Genomic DNA, 18,028 nt, shown 5'->3' with positions numbered 1-18,028 from the left:
GCCTGAGGAGACGCAGCGGTGGTGCGCGCCGTGCTGGGGCTGGGAACCGGCCGGTGGTCGCGACGAATCGCCGAGGGTTTCGAGAGAGGCTTCTTCGGCTTCTTATCCTCGACCTCATCGGACCTCGGTAGGTTGACCATCTGCTTGTCAAAGGTACCTTTAAGCCTCTGCCCTTCGATAGCAACCAGGTGATCGGGACCATTGAACGTCAGAGAATTCTGGACCATGAGAGCGAAATCATCAATCACAGCCTGCGCCGTCCGATACAAATTGTTCTTCAGTTTCCGTTCAATAGTTCCAAGGTCCATGGGACGTTTGATAAACTGCGGATAATGTGGAATATTCAGCTTGATGGGATCCACGGGCTCCCGATAAAAGCGAGAGTCATGCATCCGCTTCAGGCTTTGGATGGATTTCAGGAGGAATTTGTGTTGAACCTTAGTCATCGACGAGTCGCCATTTGTCGCCCTCTCAAACCGTGGCTCAGCAGGGGTAGGCCGGTCGGGGACCTTGAACTCAACTGCACCTGACTCCCCGATTTTTGTACGCTTGGCAGCGCGCTCATCGCTCGGATCAGGTTCACGCTCCCGAGAAAGCTTCGTCGGAGAAACCGGAACATCCGGCGCGTCACGCATCTCCTGGTCAACAGTCTGCAAGGACGGAACCGAAGGCGCAGTACTGGTACCAACTTTCGGCGCTGTGCTATCAGGCTTGGAGCTCGTTGGAGGGTGGTGAGGGAGTTCGGTCTTCCCGGTGGCGGAATCCCGTGAGGGCTGTGCAGTGCTCTCCACTTTGGCGTCGGATGACGAATCAGTTGATGGCTTTGATGTATCCTGGGGTGCCTGTGTGTCTTTGGAGCCAGCGCCACTCGCGCCGTTGCCATCGATCTGTGTAGCAGCAGACTTGTTCTCACTGGCTGTTTCCTTCTTTACCTCCCCAGTCGCAGCGGCGCCCACGTTGGAAGATTTGACTTCTTCGGACGCGACGGCTGGTTTCGCAGAAGTATCGGCGGTCGGCAAAGATGGAGATTTCGGTGGGGAAGCAGTCGCAGCGAGACCATTTGTGTTTGAAGGTTTCTCGGCAGCATTTCCATTCGCCGTGGCCGGCTTCGTGTCCTCCGCTGGTTTCTCCGCGCCGTTAACAGGAACGTCGGGTTTCGCGTTGGCTACAGCATCTTGAGCACTGTAGAACCGTTAGCGATCACGCGTGAGAGACACCGGCAGAAGGAGAACATGAACATACCCTGTGCGACCGACGTCCGCAGGCGCAACTCCATTGGGCGACGGCGGCAGTTGAGGCTTCTCCTCCTTGAGAGCAGAGGGAGCCTCGGGAGGCGGCGTCGCCATTTGAGGTGGCTGAATTTTCGATCAAGTCCTCCGACGGGACCGGGATACAAAGAATCTAACAGGCAGCGATTCTGGTGCTGGAGCTGGTCTCTGTTATCGGAGTTTAGGGAGCCACAGCAACACAAATCAACTGAATAGGTACTCTCTGCGCTAACACAGACTAATGTATGGATTCGGTAATCGGCGAGCGAAAACAGCTGATTAGATGACAGAAGACACAATGGCAGACGGGTGTCCTGCGCAGGCCACAGGTGCTGCGACGCCACGGAAGTTGCAGAAGATACAAGAAAGGATGAGGATTAGCGCGGGCCGGAGGTGTGGAGAATGCGACAGGAAGGAGGAATTTATAGTGCCAAGAGGCGGTGGGCGGACGAGGCCAGCAATCACGTGGGCGGCAAGTGCCGTGCGGTTGACTAAGCGAGGCAGGGTCGCCAGACGGGAGAAATCAAAGGGATGGGGGAAAGAGCAGGAGTGAAGACGAGATAAGGAGAATGTCAGTTGAAGCTCAGGTGTTTGTCGACCCGCAAACCGCACGTGCCAAGCCAGATGGTTGCCTGAGGCCAAAAAGGTGTGATGCCGGAAAAGAGAGAGGAGGGGAAGGAGGAGGGAAGTACAGGTATAGTCCGTGTGGTCGGCGGCGTGATGGAGTTGTTGCTAATAATATTAAAGAGAAAAAAAAGGGGGGGCGACGGGGGGGGCCGGCAAAAAATAGAAATGGAATAAAATAAGCAGCTGCAGTAGCTGTGGCTGGGATGGAGGAGCGCGACGCGAATGACGCGTTTATAGCGTGTTTATGAAGAAGGCGAGTCCAGGGGTAGCCGAGGACATAGGCACAAGGGCGGACGGGCGGTCAGGGAAGGGCAGGGTAAAGGAAAGCGTGACCGGCGCGCAGCTCTCAGCTCAGCTCCAGAAACAGAGACTGAGAAAGTCGGAGGGGGTGCTAGAATCCTTAAGTACGAACGGCCGCGTTGCGCCCGTCCGTCCTCTGCCGCTAACTCCATCGGCCACGCTAGTCCCAATTATTCTAGTTCAAGCCATTCCGCAGCCGCTGATTGGCCGGAGGATGACGCGTTCTACGGGTTTCGGGTTCCTATTGGCTGCAACCAACCTTGGATGGTGGACCCTTCGTACCAGAAGTCCCTTTGTCGGAAACATCCTCGAAAACACCAGAGGAAAAAAAAAGGTCCTCAGCTGGTGAAAATAACAGGATGTGCTCAACTGCAGCCAGAGCAGACAAATTTCACCTCAGACCTGGTGGGACTGACGATCGGCACAGGGCCCCATTATCGAACAGATGCATCATGATGGTATCTTGGGCAAGTCAGGTCAGATGTGACATACCCAAAGATCTGTCAGGCATTCAAGCGGTATAACAAGTGCATCATGGATTTGGGGTGAAGCCTGCTGGCTGAATGCCGAGCCAGGATGTGGTGGTCTGCTGACCTGATGAAACCCCAGGGTTAGGCCCTGAGCCCTCCCTTGCATCGGATCCGGACTAGGCTGGGTGCTGATGTAACCAGCCATCCAATCTCCGATTCCGAATCCGAGTGACAAAGTGACAACGCTAGGGAAGCAAGCTTGCCCGGACAACGTGAAGGTGCTCCGTATCGTAGCAATTGAGCTTGACTCACAAAGAGTACTCCGTAGTGGCGGTAGAACTGCTGGGGTGCGGTATTTCCACAGAATGTTGACGAGTGCCTTCCTCACATTATTCCTTGGTTGACTGGTTGACTCGTCTAGGCAGCCGTAGAGTAACGGTGGCGCCTGCTGCACTCCTGGTCTGTTGGTCTCGATCGGAACCTACCCCAGTGTGTTCCATCATCTCGGATATGTCTTGTCTCAGCCATAGCCCCTGACTTTCTGTGGATCAAGACGTGGATACTTGCATAGGTAGCAGGATATGTCCAAATGTGTGAGTCATTCATTCCGGAGGTTGTCCAGCGCACCCTGCCTGCCCCTCGGAGTGAGGGGAGGATTGATAAGCTAGATGGATCCATGGAAAGCAGCCATCAAGAGTGACTTTATAGTTGCAGTATGGACATGTGAAAGGAGCTGTTTCTACAGCTTGGTCAAGTTGGCATCTTGTGCAATGAACCCATGTAGTCAGAGAAGAGCTTAAGACTCGGGTGTGCCGTGACGGTGGGAGGGGTCATGAGTTAGGTATAGGAGGAATTGCAGCCATGGACTGCAGCAGCGGCTGGGTCAACCACATTGAGCAACCAAGTCTGTGAAGATCATGATGGACCGATCCAGGATGAAGCTTGACCAATCTGCAGCGCATCGACATGAAAGACTGGTGAATCTCAAGCAGACTGATCCCTCAATGGTGAAAGCCATCATCATCGAGGCGACGTGGGTGGTAGGAGAGGAAGGGTGTAGCACTGTGTAGGGGTCACAGCACCGGCGCGGAGGATTAGATAAGACACCCCGAGCGGAACTAAGGTTCACAGCCGACTAGACCGCAACGGGCCAAGCGCATCTCTACAGAACTTTTTTTTCCTCCTCAGCAACACCAGCAACGACGCCGACGGTTCGCAGCTCAACTGGTTTCCAGCACACGAGGTTTTGTTCCTATCCGCAGCGGGGCTAGGATTTCTGTACCTTTGGGTGCCTGCTTTGCGACACATTTTCCTGCGTCTGCTCCTGTCCGCCTATAGCGCCAGTTCAAAATGGGCAAGAAAGCGTCTCGCCCGCCCGCTTCGAAAACTTCCTCCGCTGCGTCGCCCGCGGCATCCGGCCTCACATATACCGGGAACAAGTCTTCGATACTGAAGGCCTCTTTTGCTCCGTCGGAATACCAATTGGCGCTTTTCGCATCGGTCATTCAGGGTCTCGATGCTCAACATATCCGCATTCACGACACGACTACCGGACGGTTACAGTGCGAGCATGTCTTGGGTCCCAAGGAGACTGTCACCTCACTAGACTGGGGCTACTATCCCAGCAGCAAGAAAGACCGTGATCAGCATTCGAAGAAGAAGAGGAAGAGGCATTCCGACATCAATGGCGATGGATTCGACCAGGGAGACGTAGTTGTTGCCTTCGGTACCAGCGCTTCCGAGATCCGCATGTACTCGCCCGTGGAGGACAAGATTGTCGGGACGCTTGCGAACGGACATGAGAAAGGCATCAGAGACTTTAAGTTTACCACCAGCCGGCCCGGGCAGGAGGGGTGGAGTATTGGCGGAGATAACAAGCTTGTGCAGTGGGACCTGTACACCGGACAGAGGACCAGGTAGCTCTCCCAAGTCCCAGACTAGTCGCCCTCTTATTTTTGTCTAACAACCAGATAGGACGATCAATCTGCCCACCACATCAGCATTCAGCACACTTGCGCGCCCCCTTCCCTCGAACCCGCATGTTGTCTGCGCCTCTCAGACCCCGTACGTCGTGAGCGTGGAGGAAGATGAGGCCCCTATCACTTTCAACGCGATGCGTAACCCCGTTAAGAACATCATCACCTCTTCCACCGAATCCGCTGCTACGGGGCTGTTCCTTGCTTCGGATGGCGACCGTTACATCACCGTCTTCGATGTCCAGAAACGGAGGCTCGCCATGAACCTCGTGGCCGAGAATGGAGTCTCGTCGGTGTCTCTCTACACTGGTGCGGAACGGAAAGGCACTACTCTGCCGGCAGAGAAGCAGGTCGTCGCTGCAGTCACCGAGGATGGCACCATTGAACTCTTCAGCCGCCCATTCGTCCTTCCCAATGATCAGACTAACGCCAAGGGCGCCGCTAGCCTGAAGGCCAGATCGAAGCAAGCCACTCGGAGAGCCGACTCCCTCATCAAGGTCACCGTGTCCGCCACGTCTGACGCCCTCGTTTCAATGGTAGCAGCTTCGTTCCACGGCCCTGACCTGGTGGTTGCATGGGCGGAGGGTGGTGTTGTCCCAGTCTTCCAGCGGATCAAGTGGCTCAACGAAGAAACCGACGAGCTCTTGTTTACAGGTACTCAGAAAATCGCGAAGACCAAGTCTGGCTCGGTGCTGGGATCTGTGACTGTGAACGGCACGAGAACCTTCAACGAGAACCAGGTCGACGAGTCCAGAGCAGTGGTGGAGCAGGGAAACATTATCGAGGATGACATTGAGATGCAAGACTCCAAGGACGCCGCTTCTGTGGCCGACAGCGAGGAGGATTCAGATGACGATGACGTTGATATGAAGCAGACAAATGAATCGAAGCAGCTGCAGAAGAAAGCAGAGGCCGACAGCGATGTTGAGATGGGCAATGCACAAGATTCCGGCTCGGAGGAAGAAGAGGAGGACGAGACGGGCGAGCCTTCTTTCGGAGAGCTCATGCGCGCTAACCAGGAAGTTGACGTTGAGGCGGAACTCGAAGACGATGTTCATATGGGATCGCTTGTGCCCGGCAAACCCAGTGCTGCAGTGCAGCAGATCCCCTCGGGAGTGTCTCTTTCCACCGTTCTCTCACAATCCCTCAAGACCAACGACAACGCCATGCTTGAGTCCTGCTTCCACACCGGGGAGCTTTCCATCATCCGCTCCACCATCCAGCGTCTGGACTCTTCCCTCGCAGCCACCCTCCTTCAGAAACTCGCAGAGCGCCTTTCTGCTCGCCCCGGGCGGTACGGCCACCTCCTCGTGTGGGTGCAATGGACGTGCGTCGCACACGGAGGAGCTCTCGCAGGCAAGCCTGAGCTACTGAAGCGGATGTCCACCCTTTTCAAGGTCATGGACCAGCGCTCCTCCAGCCTTCCTTCCCTGCTGCTCCTCAAGGGCAAGCTGGACATGCTGGACGCACAGCTCGGACTGCGGCGGTCGATCCGCAGCGGAGAAGAGGCCATGGAGAGCGAAGATGAGGACAACATCATCTACGTGGAAGGCCAGGAAGAGGATGAGGAGGATGATAGTGATGCTGACGCTAAGAACGCGACCACCCCGCGGACCAAGTCGATACGCGATCAAGCATTCGATGAAGAGGAATCCATGCTGAATGGCGTCCAGTCCGGCGACGAGTCCGAGGACGAGGAAGAGGGCAGTGAAGAGGAGGAAGAGGAGGATGAAAACATCCTGGATGTGGAGGCCGAAGAATCGGCCGGATCATCCGATGCCGAGGAATCACTAGAGGAAGACGAGGACGAGGACGACGATGACGCCGAGAGCGCCGGATCGATGGTAGACTTCATTGCGGACACGGAAGACGAGGAGTCGGATGAGGAACCGCTAGCAACATCCAAGCCGCCGCCGTCCAAGAAGGCTCGGCTGAGCGGCGGAGGACGTGGAAAGGGTAAAAACAAGGGCAGAAAATAGAAGACAGAGCAAAAGCCGAGCGCCCGAATGACGACCCGACCTCCCCTTTAGATCTTATACCCTGTTCATCAGCACTGTGTGTCCCGGATGATGGTCGTGATTTGTTTAAAAGTCAGAGAGAACGGAAGGAAGGAATGAAAGTATAGGAATTCTGTGTTTGCTTTCGTTGGTTATCTATCTATTGATCTATTATTATCATTATTATCATCTTCTTGTTCGATTATATTATCGGGTGCATGTTAGACTGGGGAGAGGGAGGAGTATGAACTATATATATGATCATATCATTCTACCATTCATACCATTCATACCATTGATTACTTTATATATCCGGGTATTTCATAATCAATACTCCGCCATAAATATATATCCATCCCCTTCCCCATCACCATCACCATCTTCAACCCCACTCATCTGCCTTGTACTACGTACCAGACTCCCCAACAATATATATAACCATAAACCACTACAACATCAACTACTATCACTCCATACACACATAATCATCACCACCAAACAACCTAAACCTCTGCTCCCCCACAAGCCCGCTTATACAAAACCCTATGCCCCGGAACCTCCACCAACGGAACCTCCCAAACCAAGGTACTTTCCTCCGTCGGATACACCGTATAATGTCCCTGCGTACTAACCTCCGCCGTATCCAACGCCAAAATCGCCCCGTTCCGTCCCCCAATCACCCACGCCTCATCCGTTGAGTTGGGTAATGTGATATGGGCCACGCCGGAGAGGAAAATTACCCATCTTGTATTTCATATTTTGTTAGTGTATGGTCTTGGGGGTTGGGATGATGTATATGTAATGTCTATAGTAGGGTACGAGATGGATGGGATGGATGGGATGGGAGAACGTACTGAATCGTCGGTGCATTGTGTCGACCACCATCGTAATTTCCCGGGATGAGTATGTTGGTGGCGTTGCCGGTGATAGGGCCGAGGGGGAGCATGGCGGTGCCGGAGACGCCGGCTTGGGCGGAGGTGGTGTAGCCCGGGTCCAGGGCCCAGCATTCGAGGGCGGATTGGTTGTTGTGGGCGGTGATGGTGGTGATGTTGAGGGTGCTGGGGAAGGAGGAAGTGGTGGTGTTGGTTGATGCCGCGGCGGCGCTGGTAGCCGCAAGGAGGGTGGTGAAGAGGACAGGGAGGAAGATCATGGTTGCGGTGGTCAAATGGTGAGGTGGTAAAAGACAAGTGGTATACTCCGGAAAGTAGGGATGGTTCGTGGTATAGTTCTGGTGGTGATGGGGGCGATGATGTTTCGAGTGGAACAGGACAGGACGACTATAGATTCTGCAGACCTTCAACCGGGACTATCCTCCGCCTACGCAGTAAGCACCACTATGTAAAACTAGTAACTGGACCATTCTTCAGCTCGGAGTGCACGATCCGGACGATCGAAGCTTGAGTCAGGCAAGACGCGCTATTGATGCACGAACCCCGATCTGAAAATGATCGGCGCCGTGATCCCGTTTATTAGGGTTGACTCTCACCGAAGCATAAGAATACAGACAGGATGTACATGATGACTCTCCCGCCGTAAGGATAACCCGCCCTCGGCGCGCTAATCAATAGTGACAAGATGTGCCCTGCCTGTATCAACGGATGATTTCGTCCCCGAGGATTTCCAGCCCCTCCAGCCCCTCGAGAATCCCACTGCCTCCCAGGGGCCCGGCCACCACAGCAGTGCCTCGCTTGGGCCCGCTCCACACCTCATGAAACTTGACACTCTGATCGCTGGATGCCACGATGATACACCCTTCTTGCATTGTGCGAGAACACCAGAGACCCCCTTCTTTGGCCCGGGGTTGGACAACTGCTCGACTCGCGCTCCGTCGGCTGGGCTCACTCCGACTTGGTTCCGCTAAACGGTCATGCATCACCCCGGATGTAGAGGACTGACCTTCGCGATCTTGGCTCCAATCTTCGCTGTCACGGGGGCGGCCGGGATAGCTCACGGCGCAGAGCGCACGCCCACAGTCAACCAGCAAGTCGTTCTCAGGACTGTCCCAGCTGCTGCCATGCGGCCCCCAGGGGATCGCGGCGATCTGGGCGCAGCTCGGCCAGGCAAATACGGCGATGCGGAACGGATGCTCGGGTTGTGCAAATCCAAACGTAGCCACGATTTCCCGTCGAGTTCGGCTCCAAATCAGGCTGGTTACCTGAGCGTACACATTGATCGTGGCCAGACACGCGCCGGTCGGGGCATGGTAAAAATGGATGGCTCGGTCGTTTGAGCCCCCACCGGTAGCCAGAAGTGACGGTTGCCAAGGGGCAAATGCAATCGCCTTGACCGCGGCGCCATGGGCGAGCCGATGCCTCTGGCGGTTGGACGGGATCAGGACCGTTCGGTCACCCCCGGCGATCAGCGACCCCGTATGGTTGAGGAGCGAGGAAGCCAGTGGCTTTGTGCAGGATAACGCCCAGGGTGGAAGGAGATGGCTGATGAGACTGCGTCGTCGGAAAAGCCGTTTGCGAGCAGTCGCAGCAAAACAGGAAAATGTGCCTGTACAGTCTGTTCCTTCCGACTGACACGACTGTGACGGACAGCCCTGGGATAAATACTTATATCCTCGTGAAGGGAGGATGTCATGGAGGTCGAATAGCAAACAGCAATTGTCATTTCCTCCAGTCGCAAGATAGGATCCGTCCGGGGACCATGTGATGCCGCAGATCTGCTGGGTGTGCGCTGAGATCTTGGCGATTAGAATCATAGCTCCATGCCACTCGTATTGATCCGGGTCTTCACCATCGGGCCATTCCACGGAGTAGTACCATACATTACCAAGGTCATCGCCCACGGCGAGATCTTCGACGTCCACCTCGATGTTGCGGAGCCTCTCCGATAGCCTCCGAGTCTTGGTCTGCCTGAACGCCAAACAAGTGATGGAATCAGGATGGCTAATTTCAAACCGGACCTCGGGCTCCAATGTGCCCCAGAGACATAGCATGCCCGACTGCCTTCCGACGGCCAAAATGCTTTTGCCGCCATTCTCGGAGGAAAATGCCAACGATGTCACATAGCTGGAGGGGTGTTGATCGCTGAATGGTGGGTGCTGTACACCCCAAAGCTCAGACCATAGGTAAACGCGGTGGCCAAGTCCCACAGCAAGTACGCCGGAAATAGTTGAGTATGCTAGCGTCGAACAATAAAAATCGTCCCGGAGCAGGGGGGCATCGAGGATGCGAAATGGACGGTTCGGGACGACTCTCTCATCCTCTTTCGATGTAACCGTCCCTAGCAGTTATTTTTAGTAGCTGTCATTGACGACGCAATCTTGGAAGGCACTTAAGGGAAAAGGGGGCAAGAGAGGGGGGGGATAAACGGTGATGCTTTCCAGCCTTGCAAGTCAAGGTGCAATGATCGAGACAAAGTCATGTAGATCTTCAAATGAGATCGCAAGGGCCCTCTACAAGGGTTTGGATCGAGCCTGCTCAAGGAGCATACACTTACACTGATATTTCTCGGCTCGCTTCCAGGCATTGTCTTTCCAAACAAACGGGGAAAACCGCTCATAGTCTGGAGAGGAGGGGCTCGGTAAGGATTCAAGCAAAGGCCAGAGCTTGCAATTTTTCAGCAGTCTCCTTGCTGGGTCAATGTTCAAGGCGAGAGCCACCCTGGACTTGTGTCTCTCACGTTCCTCGGTCGATGCAACTTGGGGCAGAAACTTGGCAGCAAACATCGGTGCAGTCGTTCCACTCGCAAACTGTCCGCCCGAGCCATTGGGGGTCGCCATAGACCGTCGGCCTAGAGCAGCCGATGTTCCTCCCACATTCCAAACGGCCCCATTGCTGACTTGCCTGGAAACGTCTCTTGAGCCACGAGAGAAGTCGCTGGCCGCAGTAGCTGGGTCGATGACCAGATGAGGGCCGTAGTGAGTATTGCATATACGGTCTGACGGTATCCTTGGAGAGTTCCCAGATCTCCGGAAGCGCGCGGGCATGAATGGGTCCTCTTTCGGTAAGCGTTGTCGTAGGATTTTTTCTTCTGGAGATAGTTCTCGAGGGCTCCTTCCTACCCGGAAAGGCGTTGATGTGCTGTTGGAATCCCGCCTGGGAATGAACCTATCTGGCAGGGTTGGGCTCCTCAGCTCAGCGTCAGGAGTGCTGAGGATGATAGGATTTCTGATTCTTTTAGGACTTCTTCTGACTGGCACCAAGGAGTCAAGACTAGCGTGTTTCGTTGCTGGCGTACGGTTTGCATCACTGATTGATTCGGCGCTTCTGGCTGCCCTGTGCGACGAATGAGGGGGATATTTGGTATCCTTGTCCCTTTCCTTGCCCCTGACTTTGGCCTTCGTTTGTCCTGCAGAAGGAGTGTGTACGTTAAGTTTAGAATGAGTGACAGGTGCTAGATGTAATAGAGGGTTGGCAGATGGAAATGTGGATGTCACAAATTGGCCTTTTCGGACGGTTGACTTGTAAGAGGGGGTTTCTGGAAAGACGTCCACATCTGCTAGAAGAGAGCTCCCCCTTGGATGTATCGCTGGGCAACTCATTGCCCCCCAGCCTCCAACCCCGTAGTTGACCGACAGCCGGTCACTACTCGATGTATCAGTGCTAAAGTGATGTATGCTATGTCAGCGTGTGGATGTGTTTGGATAGAAAGAATGAACAAGGGATCTTATTGATATACAGCCATGCTGTAGAGATAGCACGTGAGTTAGTGACATGGCCGATGGATCCCTGGCAGAGGGGGAAGTAAAGAGTTGGCCATCAGCGTCGCGATGGCCGGGGAGGTATACGGCACGTGACTGATCTGGATGGGGAAGGTGGCTGCGGCTTCCCTGTTCAGGCAACCGCTTCAACTCTCGGCCGTCCCTTATCGATAAGTCCATCCCCTGACACTGCGAGCCACTGTCCACCTCTCACACCTATTAGACCCTAGAGACATCGTTTGACATGGCTGCCGTAAAGATATTCCCCCTTAGACTTCCCACTCCCTTCACTGACAGCTGGGCAGCATGGGATTCCCCGCTACTCGCTCCAAGCGGAGCGGACCGAAGAGGGTCGTCAAAAAGAGCTTCACAAGATCGAGAAGTATCGCGAACTCGACCAGTCGGTCCGTGACAAGGTAGGCCATATGCATGTAATCAAGTTGTCACATATGTTGGCTAATCATGGTCGACTAGATTGCGAAACACCAGCATACACCAGAAACGCTACAGAAAATAAGCGAATTACTGACCAGCAACCCGGAGTACTACACCGTGTGGAATTATCGACGCCAGGTGTTGCGAAGTGAATTTTCAGCAGCCGCTTCAGCTGGCTCAGATGAAGCTGCTGCAGCCCAGATCTCCACTTTGATCAAGAATGATCTACTATTCACGGTTCCCCTCCTGCGTAGCTTTCCCAAGTGCTACTGGATCTGGAACTACCGTACCTGGCTTCTGGATGAAGCCAAGCGTCTGCTCCCAGTACCTGCTGCGCAGAAATTCTGGCAGGAAGAACTGGCCCTCGTAGGGAAAATGCTTAGCTTAGACAGCAGAAACTTCCATGGCTGGGGTTACAGACGTTTTGTCGTGGAGACGCTGCGAGAGCTCAAATCGGAGGAGCAGGATGGGAAGCAGATGACGCAAACGGAGTTTGAGTATGCAAAGAAGATGATCGGCGCGAATCTCTCCAACTTCTCGGCGTGGCACTATCGTACGAAGCTCATCCAGCGCTTGTTGACCGAGAACGCGGCTAGTGACGAGGAACGAAGAAAAATGCTCGATGATGGTACGTCACCCCTGGTTTCTGCGTGGCGTGGAGACAGCGTACGAGTATGCGTGTTGACATATCATATTGGAAGAACTTGACTTGATCCATCGTGCCCTGTGCGACCCGTATGACCAGTCATTGTGGTTCTATCACCAAAACCTGATGTGCACATTCGATCCATCCGTGGCAGATCAGACGCTAGCGCCGAAGTTGAGTGATGCGGAGCGCCTGGATTATCTCCGACGTGAAATCGACGAGATCCAGGAGATGCTGGACGGGGCGGAGGATTGCAAATACATCTACCAAGCACTGATCGATTGTACGATGTTGGCGTGGAAGGTAGAAGGAAGCGCGCCCAGTGGGGAATCGAAATCAAAGGTCTTGGACTGGCTCGCGGAATTGAAGACGCTGGACCCGCTGCGACTTCAACGGTGGCTGGATTTTGAACAGTCGCTCGGGCGCTGAGACGATCATCCCTTGCCTATGGATATGTATAGTAATCTATGGGCGCCATCTGCGGGGGATTTTTGCTTTGTTTCAAGAGATTGTCCGATCTTGTTTTATTACTTGCTTTTTCTTGTGCCATGCTGATGTGCTGCGGGTGGACATAGCAAGTTGATGGCTCCAGCTGTACTTAGTCCGTAGTAGTGGGCCAACCATCGGGATGGATTTTGTTGGTGAGTTTCAGAATAACAGGTGGCCACGGCAGTGCTTTACCGACTCGGGTGGAGGGGGGGGGGGGATGGCAGTGAACGATCAGGAAGAATAATCCCCCCGAATCGTTCGCCTGGCAGGAACTAATCATCACTTATTCTTCCGACCCCCAAAATAAAATAACCTGAAGGGCTGACGAACAGAACTGGCGTCACGTAACCGCCGGCCAGCCAACCGCCGGCCTCCCTAGCAGCTCACAGCCGACCACCAACACTAAGGTGATAGCTGAGAGGCTAAGGAAGTCGCCGGACTACTTTTGTAGTAAGAATAGCAAAGTAAGCACCTGCCAGCGGGCGTTAGTTAAGGGGGAAGGCAGCATCCGAATCACGGGGACGGGTCTCGCCAAGCCCTTTTCCAGTTGCTCGCCAGGGGATCGCTTTAGTGACTGACTTGACTCCGTAGTCTCTTCAGCAACCGCCAACTCTCCGTCTCCTTGTCCCTTGGGGTTCGTGCTGCTGACGGGAAAAAGGAGGCAGTCCCATTCATTCTTCTCCGTCCTGCCTGGATCCATTGCGGGCATCTCCCCTGCCAGTCCCGTGGTACAGTCCGGAATTCCACCCGCTGGCTCTGGGTCCATTCCATCCCATCGTATCCAACCTCCCCCCTTCCTCCTCATAATTTACCCATTGAACGACGACGGCCTGTGGCTTCCGCTCAACACACCTGCTTCCCTTCGTTCTCCTCTTTCCCTACCATGGAATAATTGTTGGTCTGTCTTCGTCCACCATCCCGAACTTCGTTTCTTCCGCCTCGCTTGTGTGAATCGGAACTTGGATTGAAGAAACCAGCTGGTTTCCCATAGTTGGCGCCCTCCCAGGTGGTCGGGTTCCAACATGTCTTCTACACGGAACAGCGGAGATTACGAAGGAGTAAGCTCGTCCAGTTCAGAACCCGGCGATCTTGAGGAAAGGCTCACCATCTCTTCACACCAGGACTCCTTTGATGATGCCCCCGAATCCCCGAACCTGCACGGCAGGCTGAGTGTTTCGATTCCTCAGAGCTCTTCCACCCGGTCTTTGACAGACAGCCCTCCCAGCGGATCGAATGTCGCGACGCCTCAATTGACGGAAGCTCCCCCGTTACCCACGCCTTCTCACGAGGATCACGAGACGGCCGAAGACACCGATGATCACGATAGCGTGGGCGCACAATCAGAAGCGGAGGGTGCCCCTCCCAAACAAAAGCTGCAGAAATCTCCTCTTTTGACGGCGCACCGGCTATCGACAACCTCTCTCGACGATGTCAATCTTGCCAGCAGCAACAAGGATGATGAATCGATCGAGAACCAGGATTTGAGCCAGGAGCTCAAATCTGGCACCCCTCAACTAACGTCGAGAGATTCCACGTCGTCCCACAGTTCGCGCCTCCAGGGATCTGGCAACGCCCCTCCCGCGAAGAATCAGGCCCCTGTTGCACCGCCGCCTCCACCGACTCGATCATTTACCAGTCCGTTCGCATGGCTTTCTCGAAGCTCGTCGGGTGGAAAGGACACCAAGTCCCCTCCGGCGCAACCACGTCGGAACACGGCTGCGTCTATCTCAACGATCTCGAGCAATCCGGAGTTGGCGGGTCGACACCACGACGGGGAGGACGCGGATGGCTTGAATCCCCGGAAGCCTAGACGCAGTAGTCTCAAGGACCAGTTCAAACAGCTCAGGATGCGGGAGGAAGGACTCGCGTCGGATTATGACGAGATTAGCGTTGCATCAGGACGTGCAAGCATCAGCCAGCCCGCCGGAAGCCCTCCGCCCAGCATTCCGGAAGAAGGAGAGAATGGCATTGCCGTCGCGACGTCGCCGCCTAGTGGAGCAGCGACCGTCAATCCCAACCTTGCCCCGGGCACCGTGGCTGGGATTTCGACCTCTGCGACCGACGCGTCTGCACCGGTGGACTGGGAGCTCTGGCAGCAACTGGTCAACAATGGCGCGCAAGCGTTGAAGGGAGCCAACTCGAATGATTTGAACGCGGCTATCAAACGAGGCATCCCGCAGACTATCCGAGGAGTGATCTGGCAGGTCCTGGCTGATAGCAGGAACCCCGAGCTCGAGGAAGTATACCGGGAACTTGTTGCCCGTGGCACAGACAAGGAGAGGCAGCGTACGCCCAATGGCACTATCAATGGAGCTGGCGACAAGGACTCTACAGCCTCTTCCTCCCGCTCATCCGTTCGCTCGGAACGCTCTGCATCGCTGGCTCATTCGCTCAATGGCTCACCAAGTCCTTCCCACGAGGTGGATCCCGAAAAGCTGGCCAAGGAGCAAGCCGGGAGCGAAACTGCTCGCAAGAAGAAGGCCAAGGAGGAAGCGGCTGCGCTCCAGAAGCTAGAAAAGACTATCCGTCGTGACCTTGGTGCTCGGACAAGCTATTCACGCTACTTCGTGTCGCAAGGGAACCAGGAAGGGCTGTTCGGGCTCTGCAAGGCATACGCTCTGTACGACGAGGCGGTGGGATATGCCCAGGGAATGAACTTCATTGTTATGCCATTGCTATTCAATGTAAGAACCTGACCCAGTCTACAAGACGTCGAGAACACTGTCGCTGATGCTGATCTCTCACCTAGATGGACGAGGCCGAAGCATTCACGCTTCTCGTCAAACTCATGAACCAGTATGGGCTGCGGGAGCTGTTTATCCATGACATGCCAGGTCTGCACCGCAGCCTTTATCTATTCGAACGCTTGCTGGAGGACGTGGAGCCGGCTCTCTATTGTCACCTCCGGCGGCGGGGAGTGCCGCCGCAATTGTACGCCACTCAGTGGTTCCTGACCCTTTTCGCCTACCGATTCCCTCTTCAACTGGTCCTCCGCGTCTACGATCTTATTTTCGAGGAAGGCCTTGAGAACACCATTTTGAAATTTGCGCTGGCTATCATGCGCCGGAATGCGGACACGCTCTTGAGCATGAAGGACATGGCGCCACTGACGACCTTTTTGAAGGAGCGCTTGTTCGATGTGTACATTGACAAGCAGCCCTCCGCGTCGTCGATTCTGGAGTCCGGTTTCTTTGGGAGCTCAGGGGCTGCGGATAAGGAAGTCTACCGGGCCGACATAATGGTCCAGGACGCTTGCGCCATCCCTCTCGAGCCTGAGACGATCCGTGCCTACACGGCGGAATGGGAAGAGAAGGAGCGGACCGAGAAGGAGCGCGAAATGGAGCTGGAACACCTTCGGCACACGGTTGCCTCGCAGAGTGCCCGGATCCGCCTACTAGAGGAGCAAGCCGAGGCGTCTGATAAAGAACATGTGCAGCTTGCGTCCGAACTGGTGCACCTCAAGGTGGAGAATGAGGAATTGACGGACATCAACGATGCGATGAAGCTGCAGGTCAAGGAGCTGAAGAATGTTGTGGATAAGCAACCGGCGGAGGTGGAAGAGAAGCTGCGGACGGAGATGGAACGCATCATGCAGCGCAACGTTGAGGTTCAGAATGAGAACCGGTCGATGGTGGAGCAGATGGCGGAGATGGAGAAGGAGCTGGTCGAGGCAAAGATGAAATGGGCCGAGGTAAGTGTCACCAGTTCGTATATGATGGATGTGGCTGACATGCGCAGATTCACGACGAACACGAAAACCTGAAGTTGAAATGGAGCGATCTCCGCAAGGCTCTCAACTGAGCTGGCTGTAGATATATTCTAACTGAGTTTAGCGGGTGTTGCCTGGCTTCGCTGCTTGCTTCTTTCCTTCCCTCGACCGGATGCTCGATGATTATCTCTGTCTGTACATTTAAGCGGCTGACACGAGGGGCCTTGTTGGGTAATTGTATACCAAGGCTCGGCGAGGACGATGTTAATTGTATCATGTTTCTGCAGCGAGGCGGCTGATATCCTCCACCTTCGTGCTGTGATATTTTCATATGCGAGTAGCCATGAGTCCATCCATGTATACCATGACAATAGTCCTTACTAGGAACATCACAATAGACTTTACACCCATACCATACTTGACACATCTATCATCACCATTCCCTATGCAAAAGCTAAAAGATAAATCACAAGAAGAAACCCAATTCTCGAACCCATCTACCCAAACCCATCCACCCATACCTATAACCAAATTGATATTGAAAAGATCAAACAACACTCTCAAAAAACGTCGTCAACTTATCCGTCCTGACGGGCCCCACCACTGCCTTCAGAGCCTTATGCGCCTCACACTCCTCATCATAATACACCATATCTTCCAGACTCGCGAACGTGGTCTTCACGGAGAGATTGAATCCGTTGTTGCGCTCGTCGGGGAAAGAGGCCCCGGCGGCGGTGCTGAGGATGTAGGGTTTTCCGTCCTGTTCATTATTCATCAATAACATTATCGTGCGTAATAAGGATGAGTATGGTTGTCATTGTCATTGTGAATTGAGCTGTGTATGATAAATAATATGAGGTGGTGTGGGGAGAGGGGAGGGGGTACCTTAACCGCCGTCTTCACCAAAACCTTATACTGATCCAAGACGCGATCGCGATCGGCCTCATTGGGGATTTTGAAGAGGGTGATGCGTTCGATGGGAGCCATTTTTCGGGTCAGGGTTGAGAAGGGACGGAGCATTGGTTGGAGGGGATGGAGGTTGGTTGGTGTGGATGGGTGGGGGGTATTTATAGTTGGGAGATTGGTTTGAGGAACGGACGGGTGGATTAGGGTGAGTGAGATGCGATGCGGGGTATGAAGGTATTAGATTCAGAGGGGATTGCGTAGAGGGATGGGTGGGATTGTTTGGTGTCAAGGGGAAGAAGGTTCAACTGTACTGTGTCACTTTGTGGCTTCCGACGGATGTCGGATCAGGGAGGTTCCCTCGGATGTGTTGCGGGTGGGGATTTCTACTATGTGGGGAGTATCTCTGAGGTACTACATAGTATGGAGGTGTGATGGTGGGTTGGGGTTACTGGATGCGATGGAAGTGGATTGATGATGGATGGGAGGATATGGATCTATGAATGAGATTCGCAATTGATTGGTCTGCCGTGTAACTAAAGCAATGATCTCTGCAG

At 54.3% G+C, this 18,028-nt stretch overlaps 6 protein-coding genes across 6 annotated transcripts; 3 read left to right on the top strand and 3 right to left on the bottom strand.

Annotated features, from left to right (window-relative positions):
* Positions 1 to 3,859: 3,859 nt before the first annotated feature.
* On the top strand, positions 3,860 to 6,905 carry BO80DRAFT_400109 (WD40 repeat and Utp12 domain-containing protein). Its single transcript, XM_025717502.1, has 2 exons — positions 3,860 to 4,581; positions 4,640 to 6,905. Exons 1-2 carry the CDS (start codon positions 4,016 to 4,018, stop codon positions 6,618 to 6,620), a joined length of 2,547 nt encoding a protein of 848 aa, XP_025578320.1. The 5' UTR covers positions 3,860 to 4,015; the 3' UTR covers positions 6,621 to 6,905.
* Positions 6,906 to 7,032: 127 nt separating this feature from the next.
* BO80DRAFT_400106 (uncharacterized protein) lies at positions 7,033 to 7,942 on the bottom strand. Its single transcript, XM_025717501.1, has 2 exons — positions 7,493 to 7,942; positions 7,033 to 7,382 (listed from the first exon to the last, which is right to left on the bottom strand). The coding sequence occupies exons 1-2, from the start codon at positions 7,786 to 7,788 to the stop codon at positions 7,142 to 7,144; spliced, it is 537 nt and encodes a 178-aa protein (XP_025578319.1). The 5' UTR covers positions 7,789 to 7,942; the 3' UTR covers positions 7,033 to 7,141.
* Positions 7,943 to 8,149: 207 nt separating this feature from the next.
* BO80DRAFT_400103 (WD40 repeat domain-containing protein) lies at positions 8,150 to 10,504 on the bottom strand. Its single transcript, XM_025717500.1, has 2 exons — positions 10,086 to 10,504; positions 8,150 to 9,869 (listed from the first exon to the last, which is right to left on the bottom strand). Exons 1-2 carry the CDS (start codon positions 10,366 to 10,368, stop codon positions 8,230 to 8,232), a joined length of 1,923 nt encoding a protein of 640 aa, XP_025578318.1. The 5' UTR covers positions 10,369 to 10,504; the 3' UTR covers positions 8,150 to 8,229.
* Positions 10,505 to 11,451: 947 nt separating this feature from the next.
* BO80DRAFT_400099 (Rab geranylgeranyltransferase BET4) lies at positions 11,452 to 13,041 on the top strand. Its single transcript, XM_025717498.1, has 4 exons — positions 11,452 to 11,542; positions 11,595 to 11,705; positions 11,764 to 12,352; positions 12,426 to 13,041. The coding sequence occupies exons 1-4, from the start codon at positions 11,534 to 11,536 to the stop codon at positions 12,797 to 12,799; spliced, it is 1,083 nt and encodes a 360-aa protein (XP_025578317.1). The 5' UTR covers positions 11,452 to 11,533; the 3' UTR covers positions 12,800 to 13,041.
* A 371-nt stretch (positions 13,042 to 13,412) lies between these two features.
* BO80DRAFT_422369 (putative GTPase activating protein (Gyp5)) lies at positions 13,413 to 16,971 on the top strand. The gene is made up of 4 exons (XM_025718809.1): positions 13,413 to 13,917; positions 13,981 to 15,543; positions 15,609 to 16,550; positions 16,598 to 16,971. Exons 1-4 carry the CDS (start codon positions 13,882 to 13,884, stop codon positions 16,658 to 16,660), a joined length of 2,604 nt encoding a protein of 867 aa, XP_025578316.1. The 5' UTR covers positions 13,413 to 13,881; the 3' UTR covers positions 16,661 to 16,971.
* Positions 16,972 to 16,986: 15 nt separating this feature from the next.
* On the bottom strand, positions 16,987 to 17,742 carry BO80DRAFT_422368 (Dabb family protein). Its single transcript, XM_025718808.1, has 2 exons — positions 17,454 to 17,742; positions 16,987 to 17,328 (listed from the first exon to the last, which is right to left on the bottom strand). Exons 1-2 carry the CDS (start codon positions 17,553 to 17,555, stop codon positions 17,116 to 17,118), a joined length of 315 nt encoding a protein of 104 aa, XP_025578315.1. The 5' UTR covers positions 17,556 to 17,742; the 3' UTR covers positions 16,987 to 17,115.
* Positions 17,743 to 18,028: the final 286 nt, after the last annotated feature.

This window comes from Aspergillus ibericus, assembly GCF_003184845.1.
Source record: "Aspergillus ibericus CBS 121593 unplaced genomic scaffold BO80scaffold_7, whole genome shotgun sequence".
Taxonomy (NCBI): domain Eukaryota; kingdom Fungi; phylum Ascomycota; class Eurotiomycetes; order Eurotiales; family Aspergillaceae; genus Aspergillus; species Aspergillus ibericus.
This window is presented reverse-complemented; position numbering and strand designations above follow the sequence as displayed.

What these genes read in the sequence shown, in the direction of transcription:
- BO80DRAFT_422369 (XM_025718809.1), top strand. Translation starts at nt 13,882, where the DNA reads ATGTCTTCTACACGGAACAGCGGAGATTACGAAGGA. An exon ending in ACAGCGGAGATTACGAAGGA is followed by an intron (nt 13,918 to 13,980) that starts GTAAGCTCGTCC and finishes TCTTCACACCAG; the next exon opens with GACTCCTTTGATGATGCCCC. An exon ending in TTATGCCATTGCTATTCAAT is followed by an intron (nt 15,544 to 15,608) that starts GTAAGAACCTGA and finishes TCTCTCACCTAG; the next exon opens with ATGGACGAGGCCGAAGCATT.
- BO80DRAFT_400109 (XM_025717502.1), top strand. Translation starts at nt 4,016, where the DNA reads ATGGGCAAGAAAGCGTCTCGCCCGCCCGCTTCGAAAACTTCCTCCGCT. An exon ending in TACACCGGACAGAGGACCAG is followed by an intron (nt 4,582 to 4,639) that starts GTAGCTCTCCCA and finishes ACAACCAGATAG; the next exon opens with GACGATCAATCTGCCCACCA.
- BO80DRAFT_400106 (XM_025717501.1), bottom strand. Translation starts at nt 7,788, where the DNA reads ATGATCTTCCTCCCTGTCCTCTTCACCACCCTCCTTGCGGCTACCAGC. An exon ending in CACAATGCACCGACGATTCA is followed by an intron (nt 7,383 to 7,492) that starts GTACGTTCTCCC and finishes ATGAAATACAAG; the next exon opens with ATGGGTAATTTTCCTCTCCG.
- BO80DRAFT_400099 (XM_025717498.1), top strand. An exon ending in ACCAGTCGGTCCGTGACAAG is followed by an intron (nt 11,706 to 11,763) that starts GTAGGCCATATG and finishes ATGGTCGACTAG; the next exon opens with ATTGCGAAACACCAGCATAC. An exon ending in AAGAAAAATGCTCGATGATG is followed by an intron (nt 12,353 to 12,425) that starts GTACGTCACCCC and finishes TCATATTGGAAG; the next exon opens with AACTTGACTTGATCCATCGT.
- BO80DRAFT_400103 (XM_025717500.1), bottom strand. Translation starts at nt 10,368, where the DNA reads ATGGCGACCCCCAATGGCTCGGGCGGACAGTTTGCGAGTGGAACGACT. An exon ending in GCGAGCCGAGAAATATCAGT is followed by an intron (nt 9,870 to 10,085) that starts GTAAGTGTATGC and finishes AATAACTGCTAG; the next exon opens with GGACGGTTACATCGAAAGAG.
- BO80DRAFT_422368 (XM_025718808.1), bottom strand. Translation starts at nt 17,555, where the DNA reads ATGGCTCCCATCGAACGCATCACCCTCTTCAAAATCCCCAATGAGGCC. An exon ending in TGGTGAAGACGGCGGTTAAG is followed by an intron (nt 17,329 to 17,453) that starts GTACCCCCTCCC and finishes AATAATGAACAG; the next exon opens with GACGGAAAACCCTACATCCT.